The 20,596-nt window shown below is 45.5% G+C and overlaps 1 protein-coding gene across 1 annotated transcript in view; it reads left to right on the top strand.

Moving 5' to 3' along the window:
- Positions 1-945: 945 nt before the first annotated feature.
- Positions 946-20,596, top strand: part of LOC309553706 (DNA-directed DNA/RNA polymerase mu-like) — a 185,739-nt gene continuing 166,088 nt past the window's right edge. The window contains exons 1-2 of the mRNA XM_082255082.1: positions 946-1,033; positions 4,687-4,888. Coding sequence (XP_082111208.1) covers positions 997-1,033; positions 4,687-4,888 — 239 coding nt within the window. The 5' untranslated portion in view covers positions 946-996. The remainder of the gene's footprint in view (positions 1,034-4,686; positions 4,889-20,596) is intronic.

Here is a 20,596-nt window from a genome sequence, read left to right as displayed (position 1 = left end):
ACATAATAGAAGTCTATAGGAAACTGCAGGTAATGCACATAAAAAACCGCGGGTACCCTGCGCTACACTTGCACTGCGGCCAAACTGCAGCAGAGCAATGTGCAAGCGGAAGACAAAATAAAAAGAAGTGCAGTTACCATTAAAGAAATATAGTTACTATTACCAATAATAATAATAATAACCAACATATCTTATGTATATTTATATTGCATTAAAGAAAAAACAATCACCATGCCTGCAATTATACCTAAAACAAAAACATGCAGGTAAATTACAGGTACAATTGCTGTACCTCATGGAGCTCAGAGGAGCTCATATGCAGCCACTGAAAAGCATCCTCCCTGTTCTTCCTCCTCTCCTCATGCTCTGCTTCACCTCCCCTCGGGGAAAAGCGCGCCAGCCAGCGTCTCCTGGGACCTGCGTCTCGCACATCCCAGAAAGCTGTGCATATGCTTGACCCACCCCTAGCAACCGATGACCTCATCGGTTGGCAAGATGCGATTGGACGGCCCACACAGCTTCCCAAATGCCTGTGGCAGCGGGAAGTGAGCTTTAGACAGCAGACCAGAACCCCTGTAACAACAAAGCTTAACTGAGTGGCCAACACAGTTTGTAGATCAGATGGGGTAATTTTGCCACGGCACACCTGGGGACTCTTCCCGGCACACCAGTGTGCCGCGGCACACGGGGTTGAAAAATGCTGGTATAGGAGACAGTTAGACGTGTTTATTGTGTCCAAGGCTGCACCATGGAGAATTTACCTTTTTGGTCTGAAATTCCTACTGAAATCTTGCAGTGCTTTTCCTGGTATGTAATGGGTGCTTAGTCTCTTCTGTGCATACAGCTACATAACTGCTTATCTGCAGCGTGTGATCTAAGGCACTTCTGCTTCTGACTTCAAGTCCCAAGAGATTTGGGGTGATCTTTGGTGATGTCACTGCTGTGCTGCTCAGTGGAGGCTCTGACTTGGTGGAGCAAAGCCCTTCCTCCACTAAGATGATCACCTCTACACAGAGACACAGTACAAGATATGGTAATGCAGTAAAATCCTCAGCATGGAGAACACAGGCAGCACTAGTGACTAGTTCTTTGCCTTCTATCTACCTTCTTTGGGCACAATTTCCAGAGTTTTGTTTCTCTTTATTGGAAATTTGCCTGCCCTAAGATCATTTTTGCAAGTAACGCTTGCATGGTTGCAGTCTGTGCAAAAGGCGGCTCCGCATTGTCACCCTTAAAGCAAACGTCGCTATAATAAGGTTACGTGTGTGTGTGTGTATGTATGTACAGTGGGTACGGAAAGTATTCAGACCCCCTTAAATTTTTCACTCTTTGTTATATTGCAGCTATTTGCTAAAATCATTTAAGTTCATTCTTCTTCCTCATGAATGTACACATAGCACCCCATACTGACAGAAAAACACAGAATTGTTGACATCATTCTTCTTCCTCATGAATGTACACATAGCACCCCATACTGACAGAAAAACACAGAATTGTTGACATCATTCTTCTTCCTCATGAATGTACACATAGCACCCCATACTGACAGAAAAACACAGAATTGTTGACATTGTTGCAGATTTATTAAAAAACAAAAACTGAAATATCACATGGCCCTAAGTATTCTGACCCTTTGCTGTGACACTCATATATTTAACTCAGGTGCTTTCCATTTCTTCTGATCATCCTTGAGATGGTTCTACACCTTCATTTGAGTCCAGCTGTGTTTGATTATACTGATTGGACTTGATTAGGAAAGCCACACACCTGTCTATATAAGACCTTCCAGATCACAATGCATGTCAGAGCAAATGAGAATCATGAGGTCAAAGGAACTGCCTGAAGAGCTCAGAGACAGAATTGTGGCAAGGCACAGATCTGGCCAAGGTTACAAAAAGATTTCTGCTGCACTTAAGGTTCCTAAGAGCACAGTGGCCTCCATAATCCTCAAATGGAAGACGTTTGGGACGACCAGAACCCTTCCTAGAGCTGGCCGTCCGGCCAAACTGAGCTATCGGGGGAGAAGAGCCTTGGTGAGAGAGGTAAAGAAGAACCCAAAGATCACTGTGGCTGAGCTCCAGAGATGCAGTCAGGAGATGGGAGAAAGTTGTAGAAAGTCAACCATCACTGCAGCCCTCCACCAGTCCGGGCTTTATGGCAGAGTGGCCCGACGGAAGCCTCTCCTCAGTGTAAGACACATGAAAGCCCGCATGGAGTTTGCTAAAAAACACCTGAAGGACTCCAAGATGGTGAGAAATAAGATTCTCTGGTCTGATGAGACCAAAATAGAACTTTTTGGCCTTAATTCTAAGCGGTATGTGTGGAGAAAACCAGGCACTGCTCATCCCCTGTCCAATACAGTCCCAACAGTGAAGCATGGTGGTGGCAGCATCATGCTGTGGGGGTGTTTTTCAGCTGCAGGGACAGGACGACTGGTTGCAATCGAGGGAAAGATGAATGCGGCCAAGTACAGGGATATCCTGGACAAAAACCTTCTCCAGAGTGCTCTGGACCTCAGACTGGGCCGAAGGTTTACCTTCCAACAAGACAATGACCCTAAGCACACAGCTAAAATAACGAAGGAGTGGCTTCACAACAACTCCGTGACTGTTCTTGAATGGCCCAGCCAGAGCCCTGACTTAAACCCAATTGAGTATCTCTGGAGAGACCTAAAAATGGCTGTCCACCAACGTTTACCATCCAACCTGACAGAACTGGAGAGGATCTGCAAGGAGGAATGGCAGAGGATCCCCAAATCCAGGTGTGAAAGACTTGTTGCATCTTTCCCAAAAAGACTCCTGGCTGTATTAGATCAAAAGGGGGCTTCTACTAAATACTGAGCAAAGGGTCTGAATACTTAGGACCATGTGATATTTCAGTTTTTCTTTTTTAATAAATCTGCAACAATGTCAACAATTCTGTGTTTTTCTGTCAGTATTGGGTGCTATGTGTACATTCATGAGGAAGAAGAATGAACCTAAATTTTTCACTCTTTGTTATATTGCAGCCATTTGCTAAAATCATTTAAGGGGGTCTGAATACTTTCCGTACCCACTGTATGTATGCATATATGTGTGTGTGTGTGTGTGTGTACCTTTTTTAATTATGGTTATCTGATGACGCACCTCCTGGAGGAACCCCTCTGCCTGTATCCACATCATTGAAAAACACCCTTAGGGCTTGTTCACACTTGCTCAAAATACCTACTCTTATCAAACACACCTATAGTGTTAATGTGCGTTTATAGGTGTGTTTAACGAGCGTTAAAACTCCCCCCAAACGGTTGTTAGCGCATTAAAACCACACCACAAATGTCTATTATTAACACTAATGTACTACCACAGACCTGAATAGGAGTTGAAATGCTTCAACTCTTTCAAGCTTGACATGAAGCGTGAATTTTGAAGCAAATCTACGCTAATCCTTCATGTTTTGATGTGAACAGTACTGTGTGAATAGTTGTTTGAGGCGCATTAAAAAACGCCCCTCAGACACCTGCTTTCAATGCCAGTGTGAACAAGGCCTTAGTTTTGCAAGTAACAATCACCAGAAATGTACTTGCATAGATGCTTCAGAAGTACTTCAGGTGATCCTGCAGTCAGATTATGCAAGTAAAGTAAGGCTAAGTTGGAGCTGCGCGATTAATCGCTTATTCGCTGTCTCGATTCACCCCCTCTCCCCCTCCTCACGATCTTAAGACCGCATTCACACTGCAGCGGCACGACTTCTGCACGACTTCGGCGACCTGTGAAGTCCCGTGCACCGCGACTTTGGCGCGACTTGCACGGACTTCATATAATGAATGTCTATGCAAGTCGCTCCGAGGTCGCCCCGAAGTAGTATGGGACCTTTTTTCTAAGTCGGAGCGACTTGTGTCGCTCCTATTAGAACGGGTCCTGTAGCACTGCATGGACCGTGACTTGTCAGGTTGACAAGTCGCGGTAGTGTGAATGGAGCCTTAAACTTAATTTCCGCCATTTACCGTATACAGAGCTGAGCTGTTCTCTGCTCACTCACTATCAACATCTGCTCACTCACTATCAACATTGTTGAGGCTGCTAGATAACTATAAACACTATGTTTACAATGTATCATTTCCTTCTTTTAGATCCAAGGGGTGAACTTCCGTCTGTAAAAGGCAGTTAAACCTCTTGAAGGCTAAGGGTCCTTTCACACGAAGCGTACCGTTTTTTTGATCTGCTCCGGCACTTTTTTTTTTGTTTGTTTTACGGACACGGATGACACTTGTGGCTAAACTCCAACATAAAAATGCATATTAATGCTAAAGGAAAGGCCTTCAAAAAATACAAGACTGAGGGGTCATTGGCAGCATTCAAGCATTACAAAGAGGCCAAACCTGAGATAAAGTAAAGGAATCCATGCTGCTGCCTTCCCTGCTAATGGAGTATGCACAGGAAACCTTCACCATGACAAGCCACACCTCAAATTTTTTATTTCCTGTAATGTCGCTTCCCTTTAAAAAAAAAAAAAAATAAATAAAATTAGGCGTTTGGGGAGTAGTTTTAACCTTTTATACGAGCGTTTGTTAGGAAGTGTTTGATAGGAATTAAAAATTAAGTCAAGTGTGAACAACCCTAAAGTGTGCAATGATGGCTTAGGCTGTCAGCTTTATCATGCATATCAGTTTGACAATGGACTTTGGTCAATTCCCTGTTATGTTTTCAGTCTTCTTAGGCCCTGCAATGTTTCCGATACCTTTGAAGAAGAGAAAGCAGGAATCTTCAGTTCCCATAGATCTAGGAGCTTCAGCTGGCTTATTCCCTGGGGTCTGCATATTCTTGGTGGAACGCAGGATGGGAGCAGCACGACGGGGCTTCCTTACAGCACTGGCACAGAGGAAAGGGTTCACTGTGGTACAGGAGTATAGGTATGTTTCAAAAAGGAGGCACTACATCAGTAAAAGTTTCAAGTATTTACTCCACTTTTGGGAGAAAAAATTGGCAAAAAGACCCAAAACATTATAGCATTTACAATTGCGACACAAATCATAATGCAATTTATCGACTTGAAGACTAGGCCTATTTCTGACATTTGTTTCTTACAAGTTTTAAAACCAGCATTTTGTGCTAGAAAATGACTTGCCCCAAACATTATTTTTATATATATATCTATATCTTAGCAGAGACCCTTGCAATATTTTATGTCGCACTGTATTTTAAATGCACTTTTTTTTTTTTGGAAAAAAAAAAACCACTTTAAATAGTTATTTAAAAAAAAAAAAGATAACAAAACTGTAAAGTTAGCCCAATTTTTGGCAGAATGTGAAAGATGATACACCGAGTAAATGGATAGCTAACATGTCATGCTTTAAAATTTTGCACACTCGTGGAATGGCAACAAACTACGGTATTTAAATCTCCTTAGGTGGCGCTTTAAATTTTTTTAACAGTTACCGGTTTAGAGTTAGAGAAAGACTAGAGCTAGAATTATTGCTCTCGCGCAAACGATGCCTCACGTGTGGTTTGAACACTGTTTACATTTGCGGGTGCGACTTGCGTATGCACGAGCACAGACGGAGGGAGAGCTTTAAAACATTTTTTTCTTCATTTTTTTTTTTTTTACACTGTTCCTTTTTGAGAAAATTTTTTATCACTTTTATTTCTGTCACAAGGAATGTAAACATCCATTGTGACAGTAAATGGCAGTGACAGGTACTCTTTATGGAGTCTATAAGACCCCAAACCTCTCCATAGGTCAATTCGTTTCAGTATTAATTATAGTAAAAGTAAACACAAGGGCAATATAAGGACACTGAATTTCAAAAGGGCCAATTTCCCAAAACTACGCTCTCTGCTAGAAAATATCAAATGGGATAGAACCCTGGGAACAAAGAACACGGAGGAAAAATGGGAGTGCTTCAAAAGCATACTTAACAGAGGGATTGACCAGTGCATTCCAAAGGGAAATACATTTAAATATAAATAAATTTAAAAGAGCAAAACTAAACCCTGGGTGGCTAAACTCCAACATAAAAATGCATATTAATGCTAAAGGAAAGGCCTTCAAAAAATACAAGACTGAGGGGTCATTGGCAGCATTCAAGCATTACAAAGAGTGTAATAAGAAATGTAAAGACGAAATCAGGGCGGCTAAAACAGAGCACGAGAGACATATAGCGGAAGAGAGTAAAAAGAACCCCAAGAAATTCTTTAAGTCTATAAACAGTAAGAAAGCGAGGCCAGAACACATTGGCCCCCATAAAAGACGATAAGGGAGTTTTGGCCACAGAGGACAGGGAAAAGGCGGTAGTGTTAAATAATTTCTTCTCTTCAGTCTTCACAAAAGAATTGGGGGCTACACTAACCCAGCTTGTAAGAAACATAGAATGTGTCGGCAGATAAGAACCATTTGGCCCATCTAGTCTGCCCAATATATCTGAATCCTATGAATAGTCCCTGGCCCTATCTTATATGAAGGATAGCCTTATGCCTATCCCATGCATGCTTAAACTCCTTCACTGTATTTGCAGCTACCACTTCTGCAGGAAGGTTATTCCATGCATCCACTACTCTCTCAGTAAAGTAATACTTCCTCATATTACTTTTAAACCTTTGCCCCTCTAATTTAAAACTGTGTCCTCTTGTGGTAGTTTTTCTTCTTTTAAATATGCTCTCCTCCTTTACTGAGTTGATTCCCTTTATGTATTTAAAAGTTTCTATCATATCCCCTCTGTCTCTTCTTTCTTCCAAGCTATACATGTTAAGGTCCTTTAACCTTTCCTGGTAAGTTTTTTTTTTTCCTGCAATCCATGTACTAGTTTAGTAGCTCTTCTCTGAACTCTCTCTAGAGTATCTACATCCTTCTGGAGATATGGCCTCCAGTACTGCACACAATACTCCAAGTGAGGTCTCACCAGTGTTCTGTACAGCGGCATAAGCACTTCTCTCTTTCTACTGCTTATACCTCTCCCTATACATCCAAGCATTCTGCTGGCATTTCATGCTGCTCTATTACATTGTCTTCCCACCTTTTAAGTCTTCTGAAATAATTACTCCTAAATCCCTTTCCTCAGATACTGAGGTCAGGACTGTGTCAAATATTCTATATTCTGCCCTTGGGTTTTTACGCCCCAGGTGCATTATCTTGCACTTATCCACATTAAATTTCAGTTGCCAGAGTTCTGACCATTCTTCTAGTTTTCCTAAATCCTTTTCCATTTGGCGTTTCCCTCCAGGAACATCAACCCTGTTACATATCTTTGTGTCATCAGCAAAAAGACAAACCTTACCATCGAGGCCTTTTGCAATATCACTTATGAAGATATTAAACAAAATTGGTCCCAGTACAGATCCCTGAGGTACCCCACTGGTAACATGACCTTGTTCTGAATGTTCTCCATTGACTACAACCCTCTGTTGTCTGTCACTCAGCCACTACCTAATCCACTCAACAATATGGGAGCCCATGCTCAATGACTGCAGTTTATTGATAAGTCTTCTATGTGGGACAGTGTCAAAAGCCTTACTAAAATCTAGATATGCAATGTCTACTGCACCTCCACCGTCTATTATTTTAGTCACCCAGTCAAAAAAATTTCTAAGATTTGTTTGACATGATCTCCCTGAAGTAAACCCATGTTGTTTTTCATCTTGCAATCCATGGGATTTAAGATGTTCCACAATCCTATCCTTTAATAGGGTTTCCATTAATTTGCCTACTATTGATGTCAGACTCACTGGTCTATAGTTGCTCGATTCCTCCCTACCACCTTTCTTGTGAATGGGCACGACATTTGCCAATTTCCAATCTTCCGGGAAGGAAGCCAAACTAAACAACACACCTCAGGAAATGCCGCCATGGCTAACAGAAGATAGACTTAGAACTAAACTAGAGAAACTTAACATAAATAAATCACCGGGACCGGATGGCTTGCACCCCGAGGGTTCTTAAAGAGCTCAGCCAGGTGATTGCCAGACCATTATTCTTGATCTTTAAGGATAGTTTACAGAGGGGTATGGTGCCAGCTGATTGGAAAAAAGCCAACATGGTACCAATATTTAAAAAGGGGCCAGATATATCCCGGGTAACTATAGGCCGGTCAGCCTAACATCAGTAGTCTGCAAGATTTTGGAGGGGCTGTTAAGGGACCACATACAAGACTTTAGTAATGAAAACAGTATTATTAGTAGTAATCAGCATGGATTCATGAAAAATCTTTCTTGCCAAACCAATCTATTAACCCTCTATGATGAAGTGAGCTGCCACCTAGATAAAGGTAAGCCTGTGGATGTAGTGTACCTGGACTTCGCAAAGGCCTTTGACACCGTTCCCCACAAACGCTTACTGTTCAAACTAAGGAAGGTAGGTATGGACCATAAGGTGAGTACCTGGATAGAGAACTGGCTCCAGGGGAGGTTGCAAAGGGTGGTGATTAATGGGGAGTACTCAGATTGGGCAGGTGTGGAAAGCGGGGTCCCCCAGGGTTCTGTCCTGGGACCAATCCTGTTTAATTTATTCATAAATGATTTAGAGGAGGGGATATTGATGTAAAATCTCAGTATTTGCGGCTGATACTAAACTAAGCAGGCCAATATCTTCTGGGCAGGATGTGGAAACCTTACAAGCGGACCTGAACAAAATTATGGGGTGGGCAACTACATGGCAGATGAGGTTTAATGTTGAAAAATGTAAAGTAATGCACCTGGGTGCCAGAAACCAGAAAGCAAGCTACTGCCTAGGGGGGGAACCTCCTGAGTGAGTCTAGGATGGAAAAGGACCTGGGGGTACTGGTAGACAACAGGCTTGGCAGTGGCATGCAATGCCAAGCCGCTGCAAGCAAAGCCAACAGAATACTGGGATGTATAAAAAAGGGGATTCACTCCAGAAATAAAGAGATTCTCCCACTCTACAAGACTCTGGTCCGGCCACATCTGGAGTATGCTGTCCAGTTCTGGGCACCGATCCACCGGAAGGATGTGCTGGAATGGAGGACATCAGCTATGAGGAAAGACTACAAGCACTGAACTTATTGTCTCTGTTTGGGTCTCCAGCTAGCCGGCGGACATGCCGGCTGGTTGCTCGGGTCTCCCGGTAGGACAGGAAAGCCAGAGCAAGAGGCAGAAGGCGATAGGAGAGGAGGGAGGGGGGTGGGGGGGACATCCCTGTCCCCTTCTGCTGCTTGTAATAACAACTGAGCAGCTGCTTGGCTGCATCAGTTCTTATTACTAGAGATCTAACGGTCAGTTATAAAAAAAAAAAGGTACCACCACTTGAAGACAATGACATGCAGGTACGTGGCTTAACGATAAGTGGTTAATGTCATTAAAAATTACCTTTCCTTATCTGCAGCTCTGTAATGTACTGTAAAATTCAATAGAATTTGGCTACATGGAGGCGTTCTGTACACAGATGATCTACAGAACTCCCCCCCCAGAAATGTAATTTCCTGTTTGTGTGATTGGCTTACTGATTTTTACAGAAGTCTGCACTAAGATACAAGTCAGATTTTTGGCATCCCCTGCCACAAAAATTAAATTTCTTGCGTTCATTGACGGACACCGCTCCTGATCTTCATAACATTGGGTTATACTGCCCCCTACAGGAGTAGGACACTAGGCAGAAAAAGAATCTGGCTACGCCTATGGGCAGTCCCAGGGGGGTATGCTCCCTCTCTCTGCTTTAGGTGCTCAAATTTTTTTTTCTGCATAGTCAGGAGTAAGTACCTAGTTCCTTTCTGGGATCTCTGGTCCTGGCAGATTTTTTTCTCCTGTTTTTTTTTCCTGTGAGATCTACAATCAACTGCCGGACTGGGCGACGGGCTGGATAATCCAGATACATTGGTCACCCCAGTCCGGCCAGTTAGCGTGCGCAGACCTTAGCTCCGCGCTAGGTCAACCGCGACATAGCCCCACTGGACAGGGGCTGGCCTGTGAGTTAAACGCCTCGCGAGGTCGCACACGACCGAGTCTCGGCCAAGTCGTAGCAATCCAACTGGCCAACAGCCAATCCATTTTGATGGTGAGGGGTTCTGTTTGGAGCGGTGCCTGCCTGGTTCTTGATATGAGTAGTTGTTCCCCTTCTCCCCCTGGAGGGTTTTGGGGTGGACGTTGGCCCCTCAGAATGGGACGGTTAGACCCCCGGGTTCCCCTTCACATGATTCCTCCACATCTGCAACCGCACACAAAAAGGCACTGGTGGATGCACTTATTGTATCTGTGCTTGAGACCTTGAAGATGGAGGCCGCAGCTGCGATGGAAGCGCAGGTTCATTTGGCACTCACGAGCCATCCAGAGCAGCAAAGGCGTTTCCTTTCCCTGCCTATTTTGGCAGGATTGTCGCTAAAGAGTAGGGATGACCAAAGCGCCCCCTTGGGGTCCCGAAGTGCTTTACTAGGCATTACCCTTATGAGGAGTCCCTTATTAAGAAGTTGACTTTTCCACCGGTGGTAGACCCTCCAGGTTCCATATTGAACATGTCTTCCATGATTCCGGTTGAAGAGTCCCTGACCTTTAAGGATACGGCTGATAGGCAGATGGAGGCTGTGGCCCGCAATATGTACACTCTGGTGTTGGAATTTGCGACAGAGTGGGCTAAGCATTTACGCCGTGACCTGGAGGAAGAACATCTCCCCCCTGTCTTTGCTGAGCTGGCGGACCAGCTGGTCCAGGGGTTGCAGTTTAGCTGTTATGCCTCTTTTGGATTTGGCTCCCCTAGTGGCTTGAGACTCTGTTTTGGCAGTGGTCCTTCGGCGTGTCTTTTGGCTTAAATGCTGGTCTGCGGACCAGACTTCTATTAAGGCCTTGACTGATCTCCACTAAGGGCAAGGAACCTCGTCGTAGACGTGGGCCCTCCATCTTCTCGGCTCATAAGTGTGTTTTTTTTTTTTTTTTTTTTTGTCCCTCACGGTCAACTGACGAGGGCTTGAAGCCTTTCAGGGCCTCCTCCTGGAGGATCCAAATGAACCTGGTCAAGGCTCCTTCAGCATGAAGGTGCGCCCTCACCCAAATCGGGGGTGGGGGGACGTCTTCATTGGTTTCTGGACTCGTGGACTTCCCTGGTACAAAACAAGTGGGTCCACAAAGTAATTCGGTCCAGCTACAAGGTCGAGTTCCATTCTTGTCCCCAGGCAAGGTTCTTTCTTTCCTTCAAACTTGCCTGTCCCCAGACTGTTTACATGGTCTGTTTGGGGCAGTACAAGACCTGTTGCTTCAAGGGGTGATTGTCCCTGTTCCGACTACAGAAAATTTTCAGGGTTTTTACTTGAACTTGTTTACAGTTCCTAGGAAGGAAGGCAAGGTGCGTCCAATCCTGGACCACATGGCGCTGAGCTGCTTTGTGCGGGTGCAGAAGTTCAGGATGGAGTTCATTTGCACGGTGGTGGCATCCCTGCATCAGGGGGATTTTCTTGTCTCCATCGTCATCAAGGATGCTTACCTTCACATTCCAATATGTGCTGGTCACCAGCGCTTCCTCTGCTTTGCTGTGGGAGAGGAGCATTATCAGTTTGGCGTTACCCTTTGGTCTCGCCTCTGATCCTCGGGTCTTCACAAAAGTGTTGGCTCTGGGCTAGCATTGTTACACCGAGGGATCGCGGTACTGGGCTACTTGGACGACCTCCTTCTCCAAGCGGAGTCTCCTACTGCTCTGGTGGAGAACCTGGAAATCGCCATACGAACTCTGAGGGAGTTTGGCTGCATTCTGAATTTTCAGAAGTCTGCTCTTGTTCCATCCACAAAGCTGGAGTCTGGGTCTGACTCTGGACTCAGCCCTAGCCAGAGTGCTCCTTCCTCTGGACAAACTCCAGAAATTGCAGGCTGCAATTTGTCTCCTGCTGTCCAGCAAATGATCATCCCCGTGGACTTGAATGCGGGTGATGGGCCTAATGGTGTCTACCTTCGAGGCGGTTCCGTTTGCACAGTTCCATACGAGGTCCCTGCAAAGGGAAATTCTGGCCAAATGGGACAAGACTTGGCAGTCTCTGGACAATCAGAACCGGCTGAGCTGGGGAACTAAGGAGCCCCTGATATGGTGGCTACCTTCTCCGGCGCTTCGGCTGGGCAAATCCTTCCTCCCCTTATATTGGACAGTGGTCACCACGGATGTCAGGCTGGGGAGGCGTCCTCTGCAAAAATTCTGGTCAGGGGATCTTGACGCTGGAAGAATCCAGACTACCGATCAATGTCTTGGAACTCCGAGTGATCAGACTATGCCTGGACCATTGGACGGATCGTCTTCAGGGATGTCCAGTGCGCATTCAATTGGACAGTGCCGCGGCCGTGGCTTAAGTCAGTCACCAAGGGGGCACAAAAAGTGTCCTGGCGGCTATGGAGGTAGCTGGCATTCTAAGGTGGGCAAAGCGAGGGGTCCCTTCATCCAAAGGCGTTTCATCAGTTGCGTCTCCTGTGGGGCATCCCCGAGGTGGATCGGTTGGTGTCTCGGCTCAACAGAAAGGTGCAGAGGTTTGTGGCTTGGTCATGGGATCCTCTGGTGGATGCCACTGATGAGGTGGTGGCCCTGTGGGGTCAGTATCGTCTGATTTACGCCTTCCCTACTCTCAAGCTTCTGCCAAGACTTCTATGCAGGATAGAGGCAGAAGGGATTCCGGTCATCTTACTGGCTCCAGACTGGCCTCATGGGGCTTGGATCGCCGACGTTCCTTAGATGCTTCCTCTCAGGGACGATCTCCTGTCCCAAGGACCAATCTTCCGTCCTGCTTTACAGTTGCTAGCTTCGACGGCTTGGCTATTGAACACCAGGTGCTGATGGATAGAGGTTTATCTGAGTCAGTGATTCAAACGCTGTTAAAAGCTAGGAAATCTACGTAGCCAGATTCTTTTTCTGCCTAGTGTCATACTCCTGTAGGGGGAAGTATAACCCAATGGTCCTGAAGATCAAGAGCTGTGTCTGTCAATGAACATCAGAGAAATGGATTTTACGGTAAGTCAAAAATCCCATTTTTTTGGTGAGAGCTAATTCCAAAGGGAAATTACCTCTGAAGGGATGCAGACCCTGACACTTTCCCCGTTAGAGCCTTGCAAGTGCAGCAGCTGATAATTATTGGACCACTCGCATTCGCTTTTACTTTGCACATAGACACAGACAAAACTTAAGCTAATTCCTCAGAATAACAAAAGGTAGGAATGTGCAACAAAGTTTGTTAAATTCCTGCAATGTACATCGATTACCCAGAGGGAATGTTTTCTCAAATTGTCAGGACAGCACCTGGAGAGATTATAGCTTCACACATCTTCCCAGGAAACACTGCAGTCATGATCTTTAAACGACCGTCCTCTTCCACCATTGCCTCAGTTTTAGTGTTTCCTCAGCCATGGCGGAAGCGCTGCAGGGAACCATGGGGGTGCTATGCTTTCTCCAGGTGGAGAAATGTAAAGGGCATACCTCTCTGGGATGTGTTTGTTGTTCTAGTGGGCTTTCCCAGCACCCCCCCCCCGACAGGAGGGGGGTTGTTCTGTGGTCCTTTCCCTCTTTCTAGCCCGGCGAGGGTAGTGGCTTGCCTAGGGGCCCCGGTTTTGCTGACTGGAGGGTGAACCGGGAGCAGAGGCTGCATTTCGCCAGGATACTGTCTGCCCTACGGTGGACTGGGAGGCTGCGGCGTCTCCTCTGGCTTTCATTCCTTCAGTCCCGGATGGCGTGGGACTTCTGGCCAGTGTAGCAGTTTCTGGCTCTGGCCGATGCAATGCAGGGGGAGTGGGCGGGGCTTCCCTGGTGAAGTATTGACAGTCCTCACAGCGGCGAAAGGACCGGGAAATTTAAATAAAAAAGCAGTGCACTCTGCAGTGATGAAGTCAGGCAAAATGGCGTCGGAGGCAGGAGTAGGAGCCACGAGAATCAGCCAGACCAAGGTAAGCAAGGGCAGTGGCTCCTTTGCTTTTTCTGGGACTTTGTTTTTTTGGATCCTTCTTCTCCCTAGGGATAGGGGGGGAGGGGGGGGCATGCGTCTCACTACCTAGGTTACTACGCTAGGGAGTATATGATGTTTTCCTTATTCTTGTGTGTTTTTTATTCTCATTTCTAGGGGCTGTTAGGAGGGGGCCTGCCTGTATTTTAGCTTATGCTGTTTTGTTTGCTTGGTCCTTCTTTAGATAAAAGCCACAGCAAAGACCAAGCCCTGACACATGAAAGGAGGGGGCCTAATGCGCTACCAATGGAGTATAAGAGAAGTAAATGAGAGTGTAGTTGAGATAGGATATAAATGAAATGGGGGGCAAGATACCCTTGAGAGAGTCACGATTGGTTGTGACGCAACACGTCGGGAGGAGCCGGGTGACGTCACTTCCGGTCTACGGCCGTGACCGGAAGGATCGATTCCACCGCGATTTGCGGTGTCTTTTACCTGCTTATCCTTAGTGAACTGTAAGTCTATACTGGTTTTTTTAAATAAAGTTTGCTACATACTGCACCATGAGGTTGTCCCCATTTGTATCCTTACCATGCGGGGAATATGAAGGAAGTTATTCCGTGAGCCCCTGGAAGTGTGACAACAAGTGGATTTACCATTCCCTACTTGGAAGCGAGTGATTGAGGATTAGGCCCTACCAGTCCATACAGAGAGGAGTATCCAGAACAGTCTACCTACCTTATAAATAACGCTCTTGTGAGTGTTGTTGGAGGTGAGCAGGCAACTTCACTCATTTTGGGATTTAGTTGTCTTGGGCTACACTTATATGGTGACACACCTTGTGGAAACTGAAGATTCACCAGTCTCATACATCTGGAGCATCTTTTTGATTTATCTATTTTGCACTATGCACATGGACACTTTATCGTATTTTCAGTGCAATATATTGTTTCCGTTTTGTACTGGGCACATGGACACTTTATGATTGATTATATTATATCTTAGGATTGATTATCTATTTAGTGCAATATAGTTTATTATATGTTTATATCTAATTTAGGATCACACATGTTTTTGGGAAGTTCATAATTGTATTCAGTATTGCACTGACACTTTCCTCACCCTTTGGATGTGCACCTACTTTGCGCCCAATCTTTTTTTTTTTTTTTTTTTTAGATATATAATATATGTTCTACAACACGCTGTAAGGAATATATAATTGAACTCACAGGTATTTATATTAGTGGGCTTTTTGCCCACTCAGGAAATGGCACCGATTCATATTTCCTCTTACGTTATCCAGTTGTGGTGTATAGTTCACGGATCACTTTATCTTGCACTAGCAGCACTTTTATTGATTATTTACATTTATTGCAGTTGATTCACTGTGCACTATATTTATTCATTGATATATTGTATCCATTTTCATATTTTGCACTTTAATTATATTCTCATATTTGCGTTTTATATATTTTTATTCACTTATGTGCTGAATGTATTTATTTATTCATCCTCTTGGAATTGAGCGCCGATTCTAATTTACACTTATCCTAAAGAACAAGCCCTGTTCTCCCCCCTCACAAAAAAGAAATGCCCCTCCTGCGAGGTCACCCTTAGGGACTCGTGGATCAAGCCTTTATGTAAGGCCCGCATAGCGGATCTAGTAAAACGGGAAACTTCTGCAGCAGCTTCCTCTGCTCAGCGAACTTCTCTCCTCCTTCCAGAAAGAGCTGTCATATACCCTGTCTTTTCACTCTTATCTGGATAAACGTCCCGGAATACAGCCTAGCAGCAAGAGTATTCTACCTTCTGCCCCTTGCCTGTCCATTTCTGCTTGCAGAGAGGTTAGTGATTCGGAGGAAGAGAGAAGTGACTCCACAGGGTCAGAAGGGAAGGAAAGGGAAGAGAAGGATAAGACTTCATCCCGTTATAGGCTGTCCTTGAAAGATGTGGAAGACCTGCTGAAAACCATCCATACCACCCTAAACGTAAAGCTCAGTTATCACTTCCTGAAAAGATATATCAGGGTATGGGGGAGGTCAAGGACTGGGTCTTCCCAGTGCCCAAAGTCCTGTCAGAGGCTGTCAGAAGGGACTGGAGGGATTCATTTTTCTCCAGTTCTTTTTATAAGGAGATTTCCTTTCAATGAGGGTGAGGCTCAAGTTTGGAACAAAAGGCCCAAGCTAGATGAAACCTTTTCCCAGGTCTCTCGGGAAAATAGATTTAGCTTTTGAGGATATGGTGGTCCTAAAGGATACCATGAACAAAGGAGCCGAGTCCTTCCTAAAGAAGGCCTGGGACTCTACCTTGGCTAATCTTAAACCAGCAATGGCTTCTACTGTGGTTGTCAGGAACTTGGAGCACTAGCTTTAGCAATTAAAAGAACGTATTGAGGCCGGCACGTCCCGAGAGGATCTACTTAACAGCTTGCCAGTCTTACAAAAAGCTGTCGGTTACGCGGCAGATGCCTCTGCGGAATCCGTAAGATCTTCAGCCTTAGTGAACTTTGCACGTAGGGTGTTATGAGTAAAGACGTGGGCCGGGGACTCGGCTTCCAAGGTGAAGCTCTGTGGTCTGCTGTTTAACGGGGATCTTTTGTTTGGTCCTGACCTGGACACCATTCTATATCAAACGGCTGATAGGAAGAAAGCTTTACCAGACAAAAAGAAGAAAACGCCCCTAGCCATAATGAATTTTTGTCCTTTTCAGTAGACCAAAAAATCTAAAGAATCGGGGTACAAGAGACCCAGGAATTCTCAGAGGTTGTGGTAGAACAGAGGGTATTTTCCTGCCTCCTAGCCAGTCAGCCAAAAACAAGTGACGGTTTTCCGGCTGTGGGAGGAAGACTACAATCTTTCTTCTCACAGTGGAAGACGGTGAAATCCAGTCCTTTTTGTCTTCGGAAACAGCCCAGGGCTACAGACTGGAATTTTTAGAAACTCCTTTAACCAGTTTTTACTTAACCCAAGTTCCTAGAGGGCAGGAAAAGTCACTAGCGATGATGTCCCTCTTGCAGGAATTTTTGCAGTAGGAGGTGATCACCCCAGTTCCCCTTAGAGGAAGGAATAGGGATCTATTCACATGTGTTCCTAGTCAGTCATCAGGAAGGTTTCGGTTAATCCTAAATCTTAAAAATATTGAACCAATCCATTTGGTGCAAAAAATTCAGAATGGATACAATATTTTCAACAAGTAAACTTCTCACAGCAGGGTGCTTTCTAGAATCCTAAACCTCAGAGATACTTCCTTACCTGTCCCAAAGGTATTTGGGGTTTGAAGTCCAGGCCGAGGGGGGGCAGTTTCACACACTCAATTCAGAGCCCTCCCCTTTGGCCTGTCCTCTCTGAGGATCTTTAGAAAGATTGTGGCAGAGGCTTTAGAACCTCTTGGGATGCAGGGAATTTCTATGGTTGCTTATCTGGACAATCTCCTCCTGTTTGCCAGCTCAAGACATTTTGTTGAGAGATTTGGAGAGGACAAAGAGTCACTTAAGGAGTTTGGACTGGCTCCTGAACAGGGAGAAGTCAAACGTGTCTCTTCCCAGATCATAAGGTTCTTGGGCGATACCATCAATTTGATTCAGAAAAAAATATTTCTCCCAGAGGAAGAAATAGTCAAAATTCAGAATGCGGTGAAACTGGTCCAGACAAACCTCCCAATCACAATTGGGCAGCCATGTCAACTCTGGGTCTCCTTACAACCTTGATCCCAGCTGTCCAGTGGGCCCACCTCCACTTGAGGGAGCCGCAGCAGACAATTCTGAAGAATTGGCTTTATGGGGAACCGTTGGAAAAGCAGATCACAATTTCCCCTCGAGTCAGGAGAAAATTATGGTGGTGGAGAAATCAATGGAATTTGAATCGGGGTCTGTTCTGGACACTTCCAGCTGTAAAAAGATTAACAGACGCAAGCTCCTGGGGTTGGGACGCGCATCTCGAGGACCAGATTGCCCAAGGTTCTTGGATAAACAATCCAAAAGATCGTCAAATTGGAGAGAACTGAGGGCCATTTTCCTAGGGCTTTGGTCATTTGAGGAGATGGTCAAAGGCCATCACATTCAGGTGCTATCCGACAATGCTACGGCAGTAGCCTACATCACAAAGCAAGGATGCAGGATTCTCCTAGCCTCAGCTCTCCGATTTTGGCATGGGTAGAAGACCATTTGACTTCCTTGACAGCAGTGCATCTAAAGGGCAGCCTAAGCCTAGTAGAAGACTTTCTAAGCAGTATGCAAGTTCTAGAATCAGAATGAAGCATGAACCCAGAAATCTTTCAGGTAACGAACAAATTGGGAATTCCCCTCGTTGATCTGTTTGCGTCTCAAGCAAATGCTAAGGTACCATCAGAAGATGACTTTGAATGGTCATTAAAGAGTCTTATATGGCCTCAGGGGTGGAGCCTCCCCGGGAGGTTTTAGCCCATTCGACCCAAGCTGTTTGATACGACTTTCATCTGGAAATCATGTGAATGGAGTCAAAAGATGAACTATGGACACACAAACCTGTAATTATAGACACTTTTTTTTTTTTTTGAGTGAGCAGGTTCTTGTAATGGGGTACACATCTACACTAATTTATCTCCCAAGCAAGCACCCAAACACCTAACCTTTCCAGAACTTTCATTTCTTTCTGCTGCCATCTTGCCTATGTATTGTTTAGCAAAGCCTTTTTTGTCAAATGCTTGTTCGTTTGGATTTTATCCTTTTTGGTATGAGCAATCATAACGAGACTATGCAGCAAAGTAGTCATAGTGGCACTCAGCAGATTCAGGGCTGTTCTAGCAGAGAGCACACAATTTATCCTGCTGCTGTTAGAAGGGATCTGCAGTCAGAAATAGGGGCAGGAAGCAATGCAGGCTCTGCTCTCAGTCTCCGACACTCCGGAAAGTGTCCCAGCTGGAGGCATATGAAAGAGCCTGATATATCTGAGGAAGCAAGTCAAGACTTTAGTAAAAGGATGGAAGCAAGGTAAAATGACCTGTTTTTAGATGAATACATAGGGAAAGTGTGGAGTAATGACAGTGTCTTTTAAATCTATTCTGCAATAGACACAAAGGATATAAAACACTTTGTGTGCACCAAATGCCTTTACAAACCCAGATATTGCTTCGTAAATGTAGTGGTGATGTGCAATTCTGGAAGAAATATACAAAGAACTTAAAGCAAGACTACACCCATTATTTAACAGTTTTTAAAAAAAAAAGAAGTTACATTCCTGGCATACCAAGATTGCTATCTGAAACATTCTTGTGCTGTCAAATTATCAAATGGCTGGAATTGATCACATGTGCAGTACCATGACAGTTGCAGATCCAACTGAGGCTAATGCTGGCCATACACTAGCTGAAAAATCGTTCAAACTCTTTTTCGGGGGGGGCGTGGCCTGGAACGTGATGGGATAAGTCGCATGTGGTGAGAGCTCCGTCTACCCGGTCTCCGCTATACTCATCCTGACCCGATATCCTGGACTTTACTCACCTTTTCTCGTTCCCCGTCTTCTCCTGATCCTCCGGGTACTATGTCTCCGCCTAAGAGAGGCACGACGGCCGGTTCCCAGCTTGAGAAGTTTCGCCGGCAGGATCCGGCCTCGCCGGCCCAAGATGGCGCCGGCTCCTCCACCCCGCCAAAGCCTACGACGGAGGAGACGTCCAGGGTGCTAGAGGCCATCTCCCTATGTCAAAGTACCCTTACCTCCAAGATCGAGGAGGTCAAGATCGACATCTCGTTGATCAGGCAGGATATGTCCACGCTGAGAGACCGGGTCACTGAGGCTGAGACACGGATCAGTGCGGCTGAAGATATCCTGCATCCCCTGCAGCACTCCGCCGAGGACATCACACGGCAACTTCAGCAGCTCCATTCTAAGCAGGATGACATGGAGAACCGGTTGCGAAGGTGCAACCTTCGGTTTATTGGCCTGCCTGAGCGTGCTGAAGGTACTGATTCGGCTGGATTCCTGGAGGATCTCCTTGTGCAGTGCTATGGACTTGACTCTTTCTCGGTGATGTTTGCGGTGGAGAGGGCCCACCGCATCCCTGCACGTCCCCCTCCCCCTGGTGCCCCGGCCCGCACACTTATTGCCAAGTTCCTCAACTTTCGGGATAGGGACAAGATTCTTCGCCTCTCCAGAGACAAGGGGAACATTCCCTTCCAGCAGGGCCATGTCGCTGTGTTTCCGGATTTCTCTGGGGAGGTTCAGCGCCGACGGGCTCGGTTCCTGGAGGTGAAGCGCCGCATGAGAGCTCTACATTTAAAATATGCCATGTTATATCCAGCTCGCCTTCGGGTGGAAGTGGATGACCGAGTTCAATTCTTTGAGGACCCTGCCTTGGCCATGGACTGGTTAGACCGGCGTAATGTGGCCCCTGCCTGAAGCCCCTCACTTCCCCTGCTGACGGTCTTGGACTGTTTCCTTCCCTTTTGAAGCTCCTGCTGAAGCGCCGAGGGATTCCGGATGGATGTGCCTGATGCCTGGTCGGCCTTTCCTTTTGTGCTTCCCCCTAATTTTGTTTCTTTATCCCCCCCTTTTTTTTTTTTTTTTGGACTCTCTGGTACCCTGGTTTGTCTTTCTGTCTCGTGCCCGGAGACCGTTCATACTGTTTGGAGGGGAAACTTTTTTTTTCTTTTTTCCCTCCCTCGCATTATGGGAACTGTACAATTTTTTTTGTTACCGTTATTACTGTTTTTTGGGTAGCATTGTTTGGCTCTAATGGACCTACTGTGCGATCCTGTTCCTTTTGGAATGGGATTTGTTCTCTCTCCACGTTACTCAGTGAGAC

Source organism: Pelophylax lessonae (genome assembly GCF_965119305.1).
Source record: "Pelophylax lessonae genome assembly, chromosome: 4".
Taxonomy (NCBI): Eukaryota; Metazoa; Chordata; class Amphibia; order Anura; family Ranidae; genus Pelophylax; species Pelophylax lessonae.
This window is presented reverse-complemented; position numbering and strand designations above follow the sequence as displayed.